Source organism: Cyanistes caeruleus, chromosome 1 (assembly GCF_971803275.1).
Source record: "Cyanistes caeruleus chromosome 1, bCyaCae1.hap1.1, whole genome shotgun sequence".
In the NCBI taxonomy this organism is placed as follows: domain Eukaryota; kingdom Metazoa; phylum Chordata; class Aves; order Passeriformes; family Paridae; genus Cyanistes; species Cyanistes caeruleus.
In genome coordinates, this window is record NC_141701.1 from 118,083,927 (window position 1) to 118,103,889 (window position 19,963).

General features: G+C 43.3%; 1 protein-coding gene across 2 annotated transcripts in view; it reads right to left on the reverse strand.

Moving 5' to 3' along the window:
- Window positions 1–19,963, reverse strand: part of CHN2 (chimerin 2) — a 158,354-nt gene that overhangs the window by 53,371 nt on the left and 85,020 nt on the right. For both annotated transcript variants that reach the window (XM_086852786.1, XM_023919175.2), the window contains 3 exons: window positions 16,086–16,117; window positions 12,940–13,053; window positions 10,991–11,276 (listed from right to left, as the gene is read on the reverse strand). In XM_086852786.1, the coding sequence (XP_086708912.1) occupies window positions 10,991–11,276; window positions 12,940–13,053; window positions 16,086–16,117 (432 nt within the window). The remainder of the gene's footprint in view (window positions 1–10,990; window positions 11,277–12,939; window positions 13,054–16,085; window positions 16,118–19,963) is intronic.

Genomic DNA, 19,963 nt, shown 5'->3' on the forward strand with positions numbered 1-19,963 from the left:
AAGGATCTAATTGTCAACTTAGAGCAGATATACTGAACAGGGTTTTTTTGGTGGAGGCTAAGTGCTCTGCCCTGGTGATGACTGTGGCCTTGGCCTTTCTCAAGGATGACTTGTGTGAAAAGGTGGGTTGTTTTTTTTTCCCACAACAGAAGATAGCTGCATTTATTCTTTCACCAACACAGAAGCAACAGCATACATTAAAACTGCAGCCTGGCTGATGTAAAATGTGTCACGCAGACATGCAGAATAAAAGCCTATTTTCTGCCAATAAGTACTTAGCCCTAACCATTGGATGCCATTACTTTAAAATCCCAGCTATGAAATCAAAAGCTGTGCTTTTCGTTCACGTAAGAATAAATATTTTCTTCATTTGAATTTTTAAATGCATTATATATTCCCACATTATCTTTCCAGATAAGTAAAACAAGTAAATCATATGATGTCTTTGCATATTAACCCCTGTCACTATTTACATAAGTCCTCTGAGATTGGACCCTTCTGTAGGACCATCTCCATGTACACACCTACTCCTTACAGCACTGCATTTCACAATCTGTTTTAAAACAAAAGTGACTTTCAGAAGCTAAAGACTAACTGTGAGGCTGAAGTAAGCAATGGTGTTGATGTGCCACGGCTTTTAATAACAAGATGAATGCTTGTTGTCAAGAAAAGGCATCAGGTGGTCATGTTCCCATGAAACCACTCATTGCACAAGCACAAACGGGTGTCAGCAGTGCAAGATACCCTAATTCAGTCCCCAGAAACTCTTAAGTAAACATGCCACCTAGTGTTTAATTGTGACAATTTCATTCATAAATCATCTTGATTGATTCCTCCCAAGCTGTTCCATGCAAGTTGACATTGTATAGAGTCTAGGCAGAATTATCTGGAAACACCATCTCCAGATTTGCCCCCTTTCTTCCCCACAAAAAGCCCTGCCTCAACTTCTGTTTTGCTCCTGAGAAACTCTGCCAAGACACACTCCCAGCCCATCCTTCTTTTTTGAGGATCCTGCAGCTCAGACTGCCATGAGCAATGCAGAAGGCACTGAAAACTGACCTCAGAGTGTCATTACTGATGTCAAGATCCCAACAAAGCCTGACAGACTTCAGAAGAGCTGTCTTGCACCACGGGCCAAATGACACCTGGCCCAGACTTCCCACATCTCCCCGCCTAAAGGTACTGGGCAGAATTATTCTGGGAAGGTGAAGCACTATTTCTGGCTTAGAGCTTGCCAAAAGTGGATGAGTCACCAAAGCTATAGGTACTGTTTTGATGGATGGAGCCAGCAGAAAATCAGGGAAAGATGTTTTCAAAGTATAACATCTTCAAAAGCAGTGAAGGCAATTTCTCTTGAAGCCATGGCAATCTCCTCTTTTGTCACCTCCAGCTCCTGCCTAATACTGCCTAATGACTCACCTGGCTTAAATGCAAACAACCCCCCTCAAAGTAGAGCTACTGCTTGTATGTGGCTTGGCTCCTCTCTATGCACTTAAAAACAGCCAAATTCTTCTCTTAAAAATTCTAATTGAGATTCTCTTGTTGTTTCTGTCATGGATGCTCATTATGTTTCTAGGGATTAAATTCCCATACTACGTGACATCATAGCACAAACTGTCCTGTGTTTCCAGTAATGTCTTGTTTGCACTTTTTCCAGATCAATTAAAATCTTAAATGAAACTCCTGTTCCTACAGTACTTCATCAGGCACTTTCCCCCGGCTCATCAAGTTGCTGTCTATCTCTGTTCTTCGCTTGAAATTCCTCTACCTATTTTTGGTCTATGTAACCATGTTCATGAGCCAACCAAATTTGAATTAATGTCAAGAGTGCAGTTTCATGAGAGATTGTACTACTTTACTAAAAATCCAATTATTCTGCATCTGCTGCATTCTTTTCACTCAGTACTTTTGTAAATCTATCAAAAAGGCAATCAAGTCTAACTGGCAGCATTCCTTCTTTATAACCCATGCTGATGACTGTGCACAGTCCCACCGATCTCCAGGGCTGAGAACGCATTAAAAGGAAGAGCCCACTGTAACCATTTGTACTTGTCACTCCACAGCGTCCTCTTTTCCAAATATGAGCAGTTTTTATAACAGGTTCCCAAACTTTGTAGTCCAGCTTCAGCAGAGAACAGTCAACAGCACATGCCTCACTGTGGGCACTACCAGCTGTCCTCCTGCCCAGGCTGCTGCCCTCTCCTGCCTGGCAGAGCCATCAAGCTCTGTTAACTGAGACTGTGCCCAACTTTCTGCTGCTGACCCAGCCTAAAGGTGACCAGGGAGATACCTGCACCTGGATTCCCAGTATCCCAGCTGCAGGATGTAGTGCAGGCTGCTAACCTGTCTCTGTGGTGAGAGACCAGACGATAAAGCCTTGGACACCAGGATTGTGGCTGAAGTTGGTATCTCACTAGTGCAGTGGCAATTCTGAACTGAAGGCTAAATGTCCCCTCAGCCCAGGGGGAGGAATCAAATAGCCCATCCTTAGCTACTTCAGTACATTGTCTTCATCTAGCCAGGATTAATCAGAGACTAGATAACATACTTTCAGGAAATCACACAGAAATAGGACTAGAAGGTGATGTGAGATGATTTTTTCCTGCCTGCCTCAGGTATCTGTGCTATCTGTGCCATTTCTGCTAGATGTTTTCTAATATGTTTCTATGCCTTCTAATGAGGGAGATTTTGTAACCCCCTCAGGCACTCTAGCCCAGCATTTCATTATTTTTTTTCTCTCTTAATAGTTAACCTGCAATGCTCTCACTGTGTTTCAGTCCTATCATTTCTTGTCATATTCAGCATGAACACAGAGGAACAGGTTATTTTTTCCAATGACAAGCCAATGTATGACCTAGACATGCACATCACTTAAAATACTTACTTTCTAATCAATATATAATGGAAAAATACTGCTCACAACTTAAATACTCTCTTTTTGACACTAATTCCAAGTTCTCCGCTACCAGAAATGAATTTCTCTCTTATATTTAAGGAGTTGAACACTTGTATTCCAACATCAAAACATGGCAGTTTAAAGGCGCTTGTAAAATTTTAGTTTCTATCCCTACACAGTGTCTCAAGATTCATGCAAGATGATCAAGTATAGATTTTTACTTAAAAAGTGCCTTTTCATTTTCCAGTGGCTAGACAAATGAAATGTTTATGCTGAAGGCTCCATCCCAATCCCTATGGAAGTTTGTTTATATGAATTTAATGCCATCAAACTCTGTAAAGAGTATAAAAGCCAAGATAATAAACCCTTATATAAGCTTTTATTTTTTGTACATCAAACTTTTTGTACATCATTTTAATGCAACAAACATTTAGCTTTAGTAGAATTATTAATAAGATCATAAAAGGAACATACCCAAGAGAAAAGGATTAATTTATGAATTCAGTAGAGCCTACCTGCAGATACACAGTACTGTACTTGAAGAGACAAGTGGTATTTGCCTTAGGAGTACTATAAGCACTTCTGGTGTATTGAATGATTTTTAGTACTAAACTGAAATTCTCATCTGAGAAAATTTCAACCTAGTTGAGTTGTTCACATTGCTTCCATTTGGCTGTCTTTCAAAAACACTGGATTGGAAAACACAGTGATGGTAACAAACTTGGTATTTACCTTTGCTCCATATGCTTATCAATGCCCTGAACTGCTCCAAGACTCGGTGAAATCCTTGGGGGTCTTCCCCTTAATTCAGTAGAATTTGGATCAGATTATACCCATTGCATCATGCCATTTGTGTAAATCAGTATTGTCTCCAACTTACAAGCTCTTTTCAGGCATAATCATATCACTTATTCTGCTTAAGGCAAAAGTAATGAATTCTAAACTGACGGTAATAACATAACATAAACCAGGAACCTGGAGAGATGTTAACAGTTCAGGGCAGCAATGTAAGCAAACACATTGCTATGGAGCCTCTCTTTCTCTTGATTCCCTCAATTTCCACACCTGTTATAACTGATAAAAATTATTCCTTTCAAAAATCATTGTTTAATCAGGCTAAATATTAGGTAGTAGTAGTTAGGAGTTCCACAGTCAACTACAAAACACTGTCCATTTTCCTGTGCCTAAACAGAGCCAGCCAGAGGGAAGGAATTGAAAGAAACACTTTCCACAATTTTACTTTAGTAGCTTTCTTATTTTTATTTCTTATATAGTGTCTATTTTATATTTATGATGCACTAAAACAGAAAGCTGCAGACACACAGCTGGAAAATACAAAAGAATGCCAACACTGAAGGGCAAAAGAAAATGATCAGCTGAATATATTTTTGGTATGATGCTGTTTGCCATTCGAAATACAAATTTATTAAAATATATATGCTGGTAGACTTACTGTATTAATCAAAAAACCTCCTTGTTGTGCTATAATACCAAAGAGTATCCTGGATGGGATCACTCCTGAATTGCTACCAGTTATTTAAAGAAGAGAGTCAGCTATGTAGTTAAGTACTCATGTCAAGGCACGCTACAATTAAGTATGTACATGTGGTAACCTGTGTGTAGAATACTACTCTTGCAGGACAAGCCTGAGTGACTGATGAAAGGAATTCATTACTCCCAAAGTCATTTTGATGTATTAGTTTGTTGCTTCTAGCAGCAAAAATGCCACACACCTTCTATCACTGCATGTATTACTTAACCCTGCAGATAAAGGCCACCTTTGTGTACAGGATTTATGTTGCCTTTTATCAGCGTGGTGTCTGAGCACCCTCTGGGAAAAATCAGTACTGCCAGGGAGAATTACCTTGTGGATTCTGTGGCCATGCATACAGGAGTGTGACTGTAACCCCTAATAGAAGACAATGGTGTGTTGTTAACATCCATGTAGAGCTGAGCATTTTCATTTTTTTCTGACCAAGCATGCTGCAAAAAGAAGGGAGTTGAAGGCAATGTAAAATACACCATATCAAATTATCAGTGCATTTCCAGCCCAGAGTCTGCAGGAACAGATGTTTCTGCTCACTACCTTCTTAACCCCAGGATCTGCTGCTGGGGCAGCACAGTACCCTGCAGCCCTCCTGTGGAAGGAAATGCTCACCATCTGCATAGACATCCCAGCAGAGAATTAAACACTATCTAGCAGCCTGTAATAGGACCATTAGAGGTTTAGAGGAGCTGCAGAATGGGGAGAATAATGAATAAATGAAAGACTGAAAAGATTTCTTTATTGTTGGCTAATAGCAGTACCTGCAGAAAATGCAATGAAGAGACAAAAATGCAGTTGTAAGATGAGGCTAAAAAGCCTTCAGAAAGGGACGTGGTGTGAATAACAATGTAAAAGTGTCAAATACCTACAAAAATTGAGTCAAACCATAGGTTGTCTTAAAATTGACTGCCTCTTGTACAATTTTGATGTAAGAAAAACAGCAGTGCCCCTAAAAATTTAGTTCCATAACCAGATTACATCTCCAGTTAAGGGATGTTAGAAAATAGTCTTTCCTGGAAGTCTTGCATTTTCTTCTGTGGCAAACTGTGTGTGAGCAGCATGACTAATGAGGACAGTAATATCAACTTCTAGCAAAGTTATTCTTCCTTTTCTGTCACCTTTGCCTTAACAGGATAGTTTTCTTATCTGTCTATTACTTGTGTGGGATTTTCTGCCGAGGAAATCTACAGCCTCCCAGACTTCATAATATGCTAATCATTTCAGCTCTTTAGTTCTAGCTGCAGTGTAAACTGTGGGCTCTGTCATTTGCACTTCAATGTCTAGTTATGAGTTCCACCAAAACAGATATAGAGAAGTTACCGTGTCAAACAGCAACACAGAGTTTTCTGCGCCGTCCCACTGTTAAATGACGACTCTACGAACGGCTCGCTCCTGGTTTAGCTCAAACTCTGCACTGTTCTGTACACACCATCACTGCTAAATGCCTCATGCTGCTTCTGGCATGTACCTGCAGCCAGAGAGCAGAACAAGCACTCCAGCCCAGGCTCCAAGCAAACTCATATTTCATGTACAACCGGTATGTTTGAACTGACTGAGCCAGACCCGACTGGGAGAGAAGTTGATGGGAGCTTTGCCAGGACCCAAGTAAGCAGAGACATGGCACTGGAAAAAGCCTCCCTTAATCTTTACTGCACTTACCAACAGTTTGTCCTCTTTCAGATACATCAAGATCACCCTTTTTGCAAACACTTTAAGCTCAAATGCTACCAAGGGTTTTCTTTAACTCCAGCCTGCTCTTCTCATCAGACCAGCGTAGCAGAGAAAGAAGTTGTGGGGCAGAGCCTTTGTCTGACACAGGGCACTGTGTCACAGCTTCCAGGTCTCACCCAAGGCACAGGGTAGTTGCAGTAGTGCACAGGGCAGGTCACAGGAGTTGGACTGAAAATGCAAGAGCAGGATGGCTTTTCCATCAGCAACTGTGACAGCTTTTACCTGATCAGAGCATTCATGAAACTACAGCTTGTATTTACTTCCAACATTTCAATTCCTCAAATGTATTTTCCAAATTACGTTTGCTGAGGTAGGATTAAAAGTAGTATTATTTTCTCCCTGTCTGTGGCACAAAGACTGCTGACTCAGTAAGGGCAGCATTTGCAGGAAAACACAATAGCAATAAATGTTTCAGAACTACATATTTTACTGACAGATTACTGCAATTTTTTTCACTCCTGTATGTGAAGATTAATTGCTTGCAGCAGGTTACACTTCTCCTACATTCACTATTAACTTGAACTACTGGCAATTAATTACAGGGTGTACCAATACCAGGTACTTATCTGCCCTACATCCTCTAGTATGTGTTCATTTGCCCCAAGTACAGCATTCCCTAAGCAGAACAAACATAAAGCAGGCAATCACAATTTGCCCAAGCTTAAATCACAACTCTAAGCAGACAACATGTGATCATCAGATTTTCTTTGCACAAAACACTCTCTTCTCAATCCAAAATCTTTGTTGAACCTGGATAAAACAACAATTGCCTATACTGCTAAGAAAGACTCTGCAGCATGCTGTTCTCCCATAACACTTCATTCCTAAAAATCATTGTGGTTCCTTTCAGAATAAAGAACTGTTAAACTATTCAGGCTAAAATTTAGAATTTGTGTCTACAAATCAAGCACATCTTCAAAATCAAGCAGAAATAACTGCTTGAATTGAAGGATGAAACACCAGCATTAAGTATCTTAGGGCATAAATATTTTCTTAGGCCAGATATAAAGAATGTTGGATAAAAAAAGCATGAACAACAACAGCTTAATCCAGCCCAATTATCACATCCTCTTTTTGGAATGGGCATGACTCCACTGATTACAACCTCAAAGAAAGTATCATTATGGGAATAGACAAGTACCCCAGGCAGTACCTAGACATCTCATCTGAGTGCTGGCTCCTCCTGCCCCCCTCTGCCCTCCCACCCACCCCACGGACGCGGTGGCACCGGAGTGACTGAGACATTGAATAATCCCCGCTGTCATCGTGGGAGGCGACAGAACGAGCAGAGTCCCTGGATGGTGTTAACAAACCCACTGAGGAGACAAATGCCTGCAGCTGCACTTTCACACTCTGGAATTAGTTTCAGTATGAAACAAAATCTTGCTTGTAAAGAGCCTAATTTCTTAGAAGAGTACTGGTGCTTAACTTTAGAGCACTGAATTCTCATCCTCCTCTTGAGAAATGATGGAAGCTTCTGCCCTGCATGTATGGCTTCCCCCCATCACTTCTGGATCATTCAAAATGCTCTAGGCAGCACTTTCAAATAAAGCAGTTCAATAATCTTATTTTTCAACATTTTACCTGTTCAGCTGGCCAGAGGAAAAAACATGAATGATTTTTCACATATTCAGCAAAGAATTTACTTTGCAGAAAATTGTCATACCGAATATTCATTAATTTATTTCTAGAGGTCTGAAATTTTCTGGAGTTACTGATGTAGGTGAAGGTTGTGATTTGTGGGCAAACCATGGCCTTTGTCTAAAATTCTGTACAAGACATATCAGCCTCAAGCAAAACATCTGATAGAACTCTCACCGAACCAATCACTTCTCCATAATATTCTTCTATTTTAGAGGACTTCAAGAGTTTATATAAAAAACTTTTTATACAAAATTCCTTTTATCCTATTTTATCCTCATTTGTTAGTACTGGCAAATGATCAATAAGTCACCAGTTTATTCCAAAGCTCTGTCCATACTTTATCTGAGGCTACTGTGGATAACAAAATGGAATATGACCCCTGAGTCTCTGCTACCAAAACTCTCATAACTTCCTTGAGGAGCATTTGAATCAAAAGCAGCTATGGTAGGCTTCACCATAGAGACTTCTGTGAGCTTTTTTTTGTAGTTGCTAATATTTCAGTTGATGTAATCTTTATTTTTTTCCACATGGATTTACATGAGATGATGGAAAGCTACTGGTACTGGTAGAAAAGCCCAGTGAGAGTCCTAATCACCAACATCAAGGCTTCAGCTGCTGCATCAGGTCTTCAGCCTGAGCAGATCCCCTTGCCTATTTATCCCCACTCCTCTTCTAGCTGTGATTGCTCCTACTCTTCCTGGCAAGAAAAATATGTTAGAAACAGCTGGTATTCCTCCTTCTGCTTTTCCCCTCTGTGGGAGGAAGGCAGAGTAGCTTGCCAACAGTGTAGTCGCTTAGCTGAAGCCAGCTATTTTTACATGACAGCACAGCCACAGAGCCCAGCCTTGCAGGCTGCTCCTGCCTGCACGTACAGAAATCTAGATGAGCACAAGTCCTTTTAGGCCAAGGACCTGTCTTTCACATCATGAACTGCCTCAGAGACAAATAATCCTCCAAAACACTTAAATTTCATTCAGCAGCAATACAAAAGAAGACCTAATACAACCATTAATGAGGTCCAGAGGTGTGTTTTCGCTATTGCCAGTGCATTACATCAGCTTCCAAACATTTGCAAGCACAGGTACCTGGAACTAAGAAAGCAGTACTCCTCTCACATTAATAATCTTTTGAGCTCTTTTTGGGGGAGAGTCTTGTGCAGCATTTCCACTTATATGAGGTGGATCAGGCAGCAGATGTGGCAGAAAATTCGCTTATTTTTTCTTCTGGCTGAATCAGTTTTAATCTGGAGCTGTTTGCTAGTGTCACCTATTGTGTAGCTGAACAAAACTGAAAGTCAATAAAAAGGTGATGGTGAAGGAGAGAGGCCAGGGTCCCTTCAGCAATGGTTTGACTTCTGTTGGTCTAAAACTCTTTTTACAATGCCTACTCAAAGCTGCCCAGCCTGAAGAATGGCATCCAGCTGTAAGCACAACAGAAAACACAATCTGTTATGGAATATTTGGTATTAGGGCAAACCCCTCTGAGGCCTTTGAGAGCACTTTTGAGAATAACAAGACTTGCTCCTCAACTACAAAAACTGTAAGTAAAACCAAACACAATTTTGAAACTATTTTTCCTTGCACAAATCAAATTCTTCTGATTTCCTAGAGAATGTAGCATGGTTTTCAATTGCCATGATTACTTTATTATACTATATGCATGTAACAATATTTACAATCATCCCAGTAATGATCCAATTCCAGAACACCCTCTGGACCACTCCCTCACTTTCACAGGAACACCTACACCAAAAAAATTGTCACACTGCACTGTGTCTACATCTTATTGTGCCTCAAATAAAGTAAAAATTCCCTTTCTTATGCCTGTTACAGCATTCAAAATCACCCAGAGTCCAATCACAGGAAACAAGTGAATGAGCATTGGATGTCTCAATGGCATCTACTCATCTTGGATATTACACCACCATTCAGTTGAACCAAAAGCTACCATCACCAGTGGATTCATTTTGAAATAAAATGTGAATGGAGGACTTGCTCTTGTGCCATTCTCCAAAGGCCTTCCCTGCATCAGTATCCCTTCCCTAAAAAACGTCATTGTCAATGCAATTAATTTATTATAGAGGATGAATAAGTTTACATATCAGGTCAGTTACTCAAGCAATTATTATTACTGAGAAATCCAAACCAGTAAATACTCAGCCAGTGCAGATATGTGAACCCAACAGATAATTCTGCTAGAAATGCCCCAGAGATACGAGGATACACATAAAAAAGCTGATCCCTTTCATACTCGTCATGACTGTATGACAGCAAATTCACTCCCTGCTTTCCAAATAAAAACTGGCTCTAGTTCCCAACTAGCTGGCCAGCACTGAACACTACAATCAACAGTCACACTGCAGAAGTATGCTTAACAAATGTCAGTAAGTCAATTCAGCACAAGGACCAGACTCAAAAACAAAGTTTTGTTTGACAGCTCTTGCTGCCATACCACCTGGGAAATGAAAATATCCACATGTCACTGCTTACAAGGCTGTTTCTCATATGTAAAATAATTTCTAATTTTACACCTTCAGATGGCTGCTAACTGCACAAAATTCTCAGTTTATCATCATCTAAGTCCTAGTCCATACAGCGCTCTGGGATACGAGTGCACAAGATGAGATCAAGCAAAGCCCACTTCAAATGAGAAGAGCAAGAAGAAATGGAGGTAAACAGACAACATCCCAATTTCAGATCCATGAGAAGGAAAGAAAACACACAATATCCCAATTTGAGACCCATCCACCAAAGGCTTTTTAGAGAAGAGGAGCTTTGAGCTATATACAGAAAGATAACAAACTTGAGCTGTGGTGAAGGGTCATTGGGAACTAGATCATAACCCTACTGTGGAAAATGCTTGAGTATATACATGGACAAATAGAACCTGTGACCAATTTCAGATTCAGCTCCCAAGGTAAATGGTATATACCCATATATTTACATGGAGAAAACATTTGCATTTGGTACTTATTAGAAAGTTTTCCTCAGAAGCTCCGGTCAAATATTAGCTGGGAACCAAGGTCATATTAACAGGATGTAAACTTTGCAGTGGGATACCAATACTTACTAAAGTACAGGAAAATGGAAACAAGTCTTCTGACAAAACTTTTTCTTCTCAGGTTTGACAGAAAGACTGGTATTAATTACAAAAATTTTAAACTGAATACTTACCTTTTCAACTGGAGTATTTTCTTCACTCGTTACGCTTGCTTTTCTTGATTCATTTTTTGTTCTGCTCAGCCTCCGGGACACTTTTTCTCTAAGCAAAGTGGCGTATCCAATGTGCTCATATATGGGGTTTGTTGTCATTTTGGAAATATATTCAGAAGCCTTTGTTTCTATATACAGTGTTATCAAGCCATCTGTAACCAGATCATGGATTGATTCAAATCTTTTCTCCCCAACGAAGTGCTTCCCATCATAGAACAACCTGTAGTTTAAGGTCTGGTTACCAAATCTGCAAACACCAGAAAAAAAAACAGGGAGAGAAGAGAGAGAGAACTCAGACTGTGCTGGAGGCTCTTCCATCCTGAAGCATTTTTGAGGTGCAGAAAGTCAGTGCTTAACCACATATGGGCATATTTACAGTCAACAAAGTGATGGACATCTACCGAGTAATCAAAATCCTAAGAGCCTGAATCACATCTGTTAGGAAGCCAGGGAGACCAAGCTCCTAATTCAGGGCCCCATTAAATATCCAGTTATATGGGAAAACTCTAGCCCTATTTACCACAGGTATGATCTATTGGGATTCTTTAAGTGTGTTAATAATCCAAGTGCTGTAGTAGCACATTCAGTTTGTGACACTGAGGTTGGAATCCCATCACTGATTAAAACATTCAAAGAAGCAATATTGCATTAAATGGTCCTTATATTGCATCAAAACTGCACGTCTTTGCAAATTTTGTTGGGACTTCAAATCACATGGCCTCTTATTCTTTGCCCACATTTTTCATATATAATCCCAATTTACAATTAAATTCTGTTTTTGATTCTACAAATAATTATGCAGATGGATTTAGAAAACATGTTGTTTCATCAAAACAATAGGCATTTTGCCATAATTCTTATCCTTTATTTTTTTATTATTCTTCATTTTGAAATCTCCTCCAAAACCCTAAAAAATTGTGTTTGTTCTTTTTCAGCTGACACAAATTGGTTTTAATTTACACCACTTTTTAGTTGGCATGACTCACCAGCTTTTCCAGCTTTACCATCTGCACATCAATACAAATTCTAAGCATGATTTCAGCACTGTATCACAGCTACTTGGGGTAAACTCCTCAAAGGATTTTTCTTCGTGTCTTAACAGCAGAAGGGTAAAAATGCAGACATTTAGTTTGTGTATATCTCACAGGAGTAAAAATGCTATAAAAATTGCAAAATATTGCCAAGGAGTTTGTTTCACCAAAACCCAACTGAATATCTTGTCCCCTTGCCACTAATACACAGTGCCATTAAGACCTGAGTGGGCAGGGTTTGAATGATGCAGCTAAACCAGGAAAGGCACCTGTGAGGAGCAGTGAGCTTGGAGCTTGGGTTCCCACTGAATTTTTCATTCAGTCAAATAGCAGACTCATTTCTTTGAGCAGTAGCTTCACAATGCTTCATGCTTCACAATGTATTTCTACAAAAAACTCGAGTTCCTACTGGGGAAGAAAACTGCCAGTTTTCAGCTTCTGTATGTCATAATTTTCCAGCTTTATTTGGGGTTATTATCACAGATAGTTGTTGATGTTTGTACGCAACACTCAGCTCGGAGGACAGCTTGGCTGTGTCCTCTACTGGAATGTGTTCCTGTTCTGTATTCACTCACATCTTTTATAGAGTCTTGCAGGAGAGTATCCATTTTTATAAAATTGAACTCTAGGTAAAAAAAAAATAAATCTGAAAATGGGCACTGCTTCTGAAAAAGGACTTCCTAATCAGTGAAGGAGACACTGGGTTGCTGCAGTACCACGACAGTCAAACCGCTGACACGGGGGTGTAAAATGACTCTGGTATTGCACAGTGTATTGAGTAACAGTGGAGACAGACTTCACTCAAAAGAGACCAATAAAATCCCCTCCATTAAGCACATTTACATTGGAACTATAGGCCTCTATTAAACCAGCATTTACCTGAGAGCAAGGGTGTAGCAGCCGGGTTGCCGCTGGCTTTCTCTAAGAATATACGCTCCTTCTACACCAGCAAGTATTTCATCTGCTTGCTCCCGAGAAATGATCCCGTGAAACCTAAGGGGAGATATTTCAGTGACTTACAGAACAATCCAACCAGAAAAACATCCTCCTCCACCCCAGAAAACATTTGAAAACTTCAGCACTTTCGAGGACCGTGGTCTAAGCCATCAGGTTAGCATCCAAGGAGCAGGATGGATAGGTTCAGCATAGACACAACATCTACACTGTAAATGTGTTTCCAGTCAGGATAAACTCAGCTGGACCCAAGGATTATCTTCTGTAAGTGCCCTATCCTTTCATAACTTTTCTCTTTTACCAGTCTATGCCCCTCCTCGTTTCCCTTCTAGTGGCCTTACAACAGAATTGAAAACTAGGCAAAAAGGCATTTAAAAAAAAAATTAATTATTATATTTAAATAAGCAGCTATTTAAATATATGTGTTTATATACATAAACATTTAAATACTATTAAAATCATAGGCCTTCTTATTATCAATTTGCTTAATTTTAATATTATATTGCTTCCTCAAATTTGTAAGGAAAAGAGACAAAAATGGAAAAATTATTCAAAATTCTATTCTGCATATATTAAAGTAGAAGAAGGTACAGAGAAGTCTTGAGAAAAACATTGTTTTCCTCATGTCAAGGAGCTCCTCATTCAGTGCTGGAAAAAAGCAATACTTCTCCGATTCTTTTGTCACTGCTATTTTAAGAAAGAAAGAGGGCCTAGGATGCACAATTAACCTTATGAAAACCAATATTTAGCAGTGATCTCTCCATAGGTACAAATTCAGTCTTGACAGCAATTTGAGTCTTAACTCCTACGCACATTTTGCTAGCTGATAAGTCTCTGAGGGTCTCTTCAGAGGTTTTGAAAGTTTCTATTTTTGCTGCTGTCTAAAAAAAGGCACTAAAATCTACTGGCCTTCAGCATTTTCTCTTTTCTGACACTACATATGAAGTGGCACATTCCTAACACTGCCTCTGGCTTGGTAGTGAAAGAGAAAAAATGCATTGGATGTAAATGCAATTGTTCCATTCTCTTTACATTGTCTTTTTCACAACTAATACATGTTGAAAATACTAGGTTCAGATGACAGAGTGACTTTGTATTAAAAGTAGTGTGAATTGATTCATCTTTTCCCTCTGTAAAGGTGGGGGACAAGCATGCTCTAAATGACATAACTTAAACATGATTTTACCAGTAAACTCATAATTGTAGTAAAAAATTTTAAGCATAAGCTATTCCCCACAAAATGCAGCAAACTTTAGGTTAGATATTAAGACAAAATATTTGTGATCAATTTAAGAAATCACTTGGATGTGATACTTGGGGCACCTGTGAAATTTCTTTAACCATGGGTGGTAAACACTGGGTAATCTGGGCTTTCTTGTGGACATTTTCAGTACATTTTTATAAAAGCATGAAAAAAGCTTGTATGTGGTACAAGATCCCCTGAACTAATGCCTGCTTCTGACAGCAGCCGACAAGAAATGCTTACAGCAAGAGTGCAGGAAGCAGTGACATATTTCTTTCACTTCTCATCCCTGTCTATCCATCACTGCTTTAGAGACAACCCTGTCTGACCACTTGTGACCTTACCCGTCACAGATTTGAGAATCTCACTTGTAAACCCTTTTAGATCTTGGTGCTTTTGGCCTCTGCAGCTGCCTCTGGCAACGAACTTGAAAAAGGCACTGTGCACGTGCCCTTCTTGGGCACCACTGAGGTGACCTGTGCTCCTGTGGCAGGAGCTGCATCCCTTCGCTCCACCATCGCTGCCCCTCACAGTACCTTCTCCTTCTCTCAGAACCTTTGGGAAAAGGATGGAGGAGGAGAGGGTAGAGAGGCACCAGAAATACCTGCACTACTTAAAATGCAGCCAAATCACAGATTTGTATAGTAATGTTATGATGGCTTTTTCAGTTTCTTTCCCTAGAAATTCATGTTTCTCTTTCCAAGTACTACTGAGTACTGAGTCAACTGCTTTTATGAGACTACCTCAGTACTTCTGAAATCTCCTTTCTGAATGGTAATAACTAAGGTGATCTTGCCTGGACAGGTTCACTAAGGTGATGTCTCACAGTTCCTGTCAGCTGTGCTGCTCCACAAACCCAGGCATGTTCCTGGATAAGACTGCAGCAATCGTTTTACAAGTCCTGCTGTAGGAAGTAAGATGTGGTACTCAACTAGCTGCTGTCTTCAGCTCTGTTGTACTCTAGTGGCTACATCTGGATTCCTCATTGGCAAATGTAATATTTAAAAAATGAAACTTCAGCTATTAGGGGCAAAGCTACTGGCGAGGTTTCTGATGGTAGAAAAGGATCATTAAACACAGACGGCGTGTCTGGAATGGAATGAAAAATAGAACATGGGATCTAAGCAATTCAGCTAGTGATAAGGGCTGAGGTCTCAGCATATTACTTTAGTAAAGGCCAAATGCCAAGGCTGGGTGGCTGCTGCAGTGGCTGTGCTTTTCAACTTCACCTGCCCAGACCTCCATGCTAATGCACAGCAGAGCTCTTTCCTGGGTATTTATCGGCAAAAAGACTCCTGAGCACAAAGGATTTACACTCTAGTGGTTTGTTATTTTCCTTCAAAGGAAAATACACCTCTTCTTTGGGTATTTTGGACCCCATAACTTTAGCAGGGAGAGCAGCAGTTACACAAGCAGCACTATACACATACTTCCAGAACTCAGCAGGGTGGTGAAAGGAACATACACAGAAAGGCAGTGAGAGAGACAAGGTGCTTCTCTCCTTACCAGGCCAGTGCAGAAGCACATTTAAACAATGACTAAAATAAAAGGAAGGAACACCCCAGACAACACTTTCTGCCCAAAACTCTCCTGAGAGAAGCAAAATAAACATGCAGGCTCACACAAAAGCATAATCCAAGGATTGTGACCAGCAGTAATGGACTGTAACAGAGCTATATTATTAGGCTTTCATTGTATCTGGCTCCCAGCTGAAGTGAAAGGTAAAATAAAATATTGTATTAGACCTCCATTGGCCTTTTTTTTTTTAGTCCTAGAGTAACAACTTAGGGATATACCCAACAGACACTTCAAAAAGAAAAACACTTACTCTCTTCCATAATACTTTGGTCTGTTCTCCACCTAAATTTTAAAAAAAAGAAAAAAATGTATTAAAAACCACAATTCTGAATAAAATACATACACATAAGTTGCTCTTGGTTAATAAGGAGGACTGCTGCACCTATCTAAGTGACAGTATTCTGCTGACTCAGAACTGTGACTGGAACATAACTACACAGAAGAACAGAAAAGTGAAAACAGAAGAGGTGGTTTTATTGGTATATTTCTGGGAGGGAAAACATGTATCAGTGGTCAAAAAATAGAACTACACATAACTGTATGAAATGTGACCAAAAAGACGAACAATATTTTACTGCAGTTTTGCCAATCTAGTATTTATAACATAAAGCAAGACTATTTAGTTACGTACCCTTTGTATACATTTACATACCTCTTATTTACATTACATATGCATTATGTATATCTAATATACATACTTATGGTACATATTTATGTACCTTTTTTTTGCCTTTATACAGTAACTGACTGCAAACAAAATGTTAATATCCTTGGGAAAAGAACAGGGGTTTAGGTATTTAGACATAGTCCTAAATCCCGTGAAGTCTCAAGCTGTTGTGGGCCTGACCCAAAGCACACTGGAAGTTGAATTTCAGGGATGCCAGGCTGTCACCCACGAGCTCGGGGCACACGTGTCACGGCGAGTCCTGGCTCCAATCCTGATGCCATTCCCGGTGCCATTCCCCGCTCCCTTCCCGGCTCCATTTCCAGTGCCATTCCCAGCTCCAATCCCAGCTCCATTCCCTACTCCCTTCCCAGCTCCATTCCCAGCTCCATTCCCGGCTCCATTCCCGGCTCCATTCCCGGCTCCATTCCCAGCTCCATTCCCGGCTCCATTCCCCGCTCCATTCCCGGCTCCATTTCCGGTGCCATTCCCGGCTCCATTCTCGGCTCCATTCCCGGCTCCATTCTCGGCTCCATTCCCAGCTCCATTCCCAGCTCCATTCCCGGCTCCATTCCCAGCTCCATTCCCTGTGCCATTCCCTGTGCCATTCCCGGCTCCATTCCCGGCTCCATTCCCAGCTCCATTCCCGGCTCCATTCCCCGCTCCATTCCCTGCGCCATTCCCGGCTCCATTCCCGGCTCCATTCCCTGTGCCATTCCCAGCTCCATTCCCGGCTCCATTCTCTGTGCCATTCCCTGCTCCATTCCTGGCTCCTTTCCCGACTCCATTCCCCGCTCCATTCCCGGCTCCATTCCCGGCTCCATTTCTGGCTCCATTCCCCGCTCCATTCCCGGCTCCATTCCCGGCTCCATTCCCAGCTCCATTCCCGACTCCATTCCCGGCTCTATTCTCGGCTCCATTCCCGGCTCCATTCCCTGTGCCATTCCCAGCTCCATTCCCGGCTCCATTCCCGGCTCCATTCCCAGCTCCATTCGCGGCTCCATTCCCGGCTCCATTTCTGGCTCCATTCCCAGCTCCATTCCCTGTGCCATTCCCGGCTCCATTCCCGGCTCCATTCCTGGCTCCATTCCCAGCTCCATTCCCAGCTGCATTCCCGGCTCCATTCCCGGCTCCATTCCCAGCTCCATTCCCAGCCCCATTCCTGGCTCCATTCCCAGCTCCATTCCCTGCTCCATTCCCGGCTCCATTCCCGGCTCCATTCCCGGCTCCATTCCCAGCTCCATTCCTGGCTCCATTCCCGGCTCCATTCCCAGCTCCATTCCCTGTGCCATTCCCTGTGCCAATCCCGGCTCCATTCCCCGCTCCATTCCCGGCTCCATTCCCAGCTCCATTCCCGGCTCCATTCCCGGCTCCATTCCCAGCTCCATTCCCCGCTCCATTCCCGGCTCCATTCCCGGCTCCATTCCCCGCTCCATTCCCCGCTCCATTCCCGGCTCCATTCCCGGCTCCATTCCCCGCTCCAATCCCAGCTCCATTCCCCGCTCCATTCCCGGCTCCATTCCCAGCTCCATTCCTGGCTCCATTCCCTGTGCCATTCCCAGCTCCATTCCCGGCTCCATTCCCTGTGCCATTCCCAGCTCCATTCCCAGCTCCATTCCCGGCTCCATTCCCAGCTCCAATCCCAGCTCCATTCCCGGCTCCATTTCTGGCTCCATTCCCGGCTCAATTCCCCGCTCCATTCCCGGCTCCATTCCCGGCTCCATTCCCCACTCCATTCCCGGCTCCATTCCCAGCTCCATTCCCAGCTCCATTCCCGGCTCCATTCCCAGCTCCATTCCCTGCTCCATTCCCTGTGCCATTCCCGGCTCCATTCCCGGCTCCATTCCCGGTGCCATTCCCGGCTCCATTTCCCAGCTCCATTCCCGGCTCCATTCCCGGCTCCATTCCTGGCTCCATTCCCAGCTCCATTCCCGGCTCCATTCCCGGCTCCATTCCCAGCTCCATTCCCAGCTCCATTCCCCGCTCCAATCCCAGCTCCATTCCCCGCTCCATTCCCCGCTCCAATCCCAGCTCCATTCCCGGCTCCATTCCCAGCTCCATTCCCCGCTCCATTCCCAGCTCCAATCCCAGCTCCATTCCCCGCTCCATTCCCCGCTCCATTCCCGGCTCCATTCCCCGCTCCATTCCCCGCTCCATTCCCGGCTCCACTCCCCGCTGCAATCCCAGCTCCATTCCCGGCTCCATTCCCCGCTCCATTCCCAGCTCCATTCCCTGTGCCATTCCCGGCTCCATTCCCGGCTCCATTCCCGGCTCCATTCCCGGTGCCATTCCCGGCTCCATTCCCGGCTCCATTCCCAGTGCCATTCCCAGCTCCATTCCCAGCTCCATTCCCGGCTCCATTCCCCGCTCCATTCCCCGCTCCATTCCCGGCTCCACTCCCCGCTCCATTCCCCGCTCCATTCCCGGCTCCATTCCCAGCTCCATTCCCGGCTCCATTCCCAGCTCCATTCCCGGCTCCATTCCCCGCTCCATTCCCGGCTCCACTCCCCGCTCCATTCCCGGCTCCATTCCCCGCTCCATTCCCAGCTCCATTCCCGGCTCCATTCCCGGCTCCATTCCCCGCTCCATTCCCGGCTCCATTCCCAGCTCCCCGCTCCATTCCCGGCTCCATTCCCGGCTCCATTCCCGGCTCCACTCCCCGCTCCATTCCCGGCTCCATTCCCGGCTCCATTCCCCGCTCCATTCCCCGCTCCATTCCCGGCTCCATTCCCGGCTCCATTCCCGGCTCCACTCCCCGCTCCATTCCCGGCTCCATTCCCAGCTCCATTCCCAGCTCCATTCCCAGCTCTATTCCCCGCTCCATTCCCCGCTCCATTTCCGGCTCCATTCCCGGCTCCACTCCCCGCTCCATTCCCAGCTCCATTCCCCGCTCCATTCCCGGCTCCATTCCCGGCTCCATTCCCCACTCCATTCCCGGCTCCATTCCCGGCTCCATTCCCCGCTCCATTCCCGGCTCCATTCCCAGCTCCCCGCTCCATTCCCGGCGGCTCCCGCGGCGCGGCCGGCAGGGGGCGCCGCCCGCCCAGCCTTGGCCCGGGGCCGCTCCCGCGGGCCCCAATTGACGCGGCCCGGTCCGGCCCGGTCCCGGCCGCGGTCCCCCAGCGCCCAGGAGACACACACAGCCCCCGAGAGGCTGAAGGAGATTATCTGAGCCCCGTACAGCTCAATGAAGGTGTCTGTGTGGGTGGAATTGCTGCTTCGTACATGCTAACACGTGTGCGACAAATTGTGGTTTCGAGACTGTTTCATTCTTTACCCATTTAGTGATTTTCCCTCCATTTCTCTGACTGGAAACAAGTGCCCTTGTTCTTGTTTCCATGAATTCTTATTATTTCCCTCATAAAAACTTTAAATTGGCAAAGATTTTCTTTTTGCTTTTTGTTTCTTTTTTCCCCCCCTGAATAGCAAATGCATAACTGTCACATTTTTGATTCAATAATCCA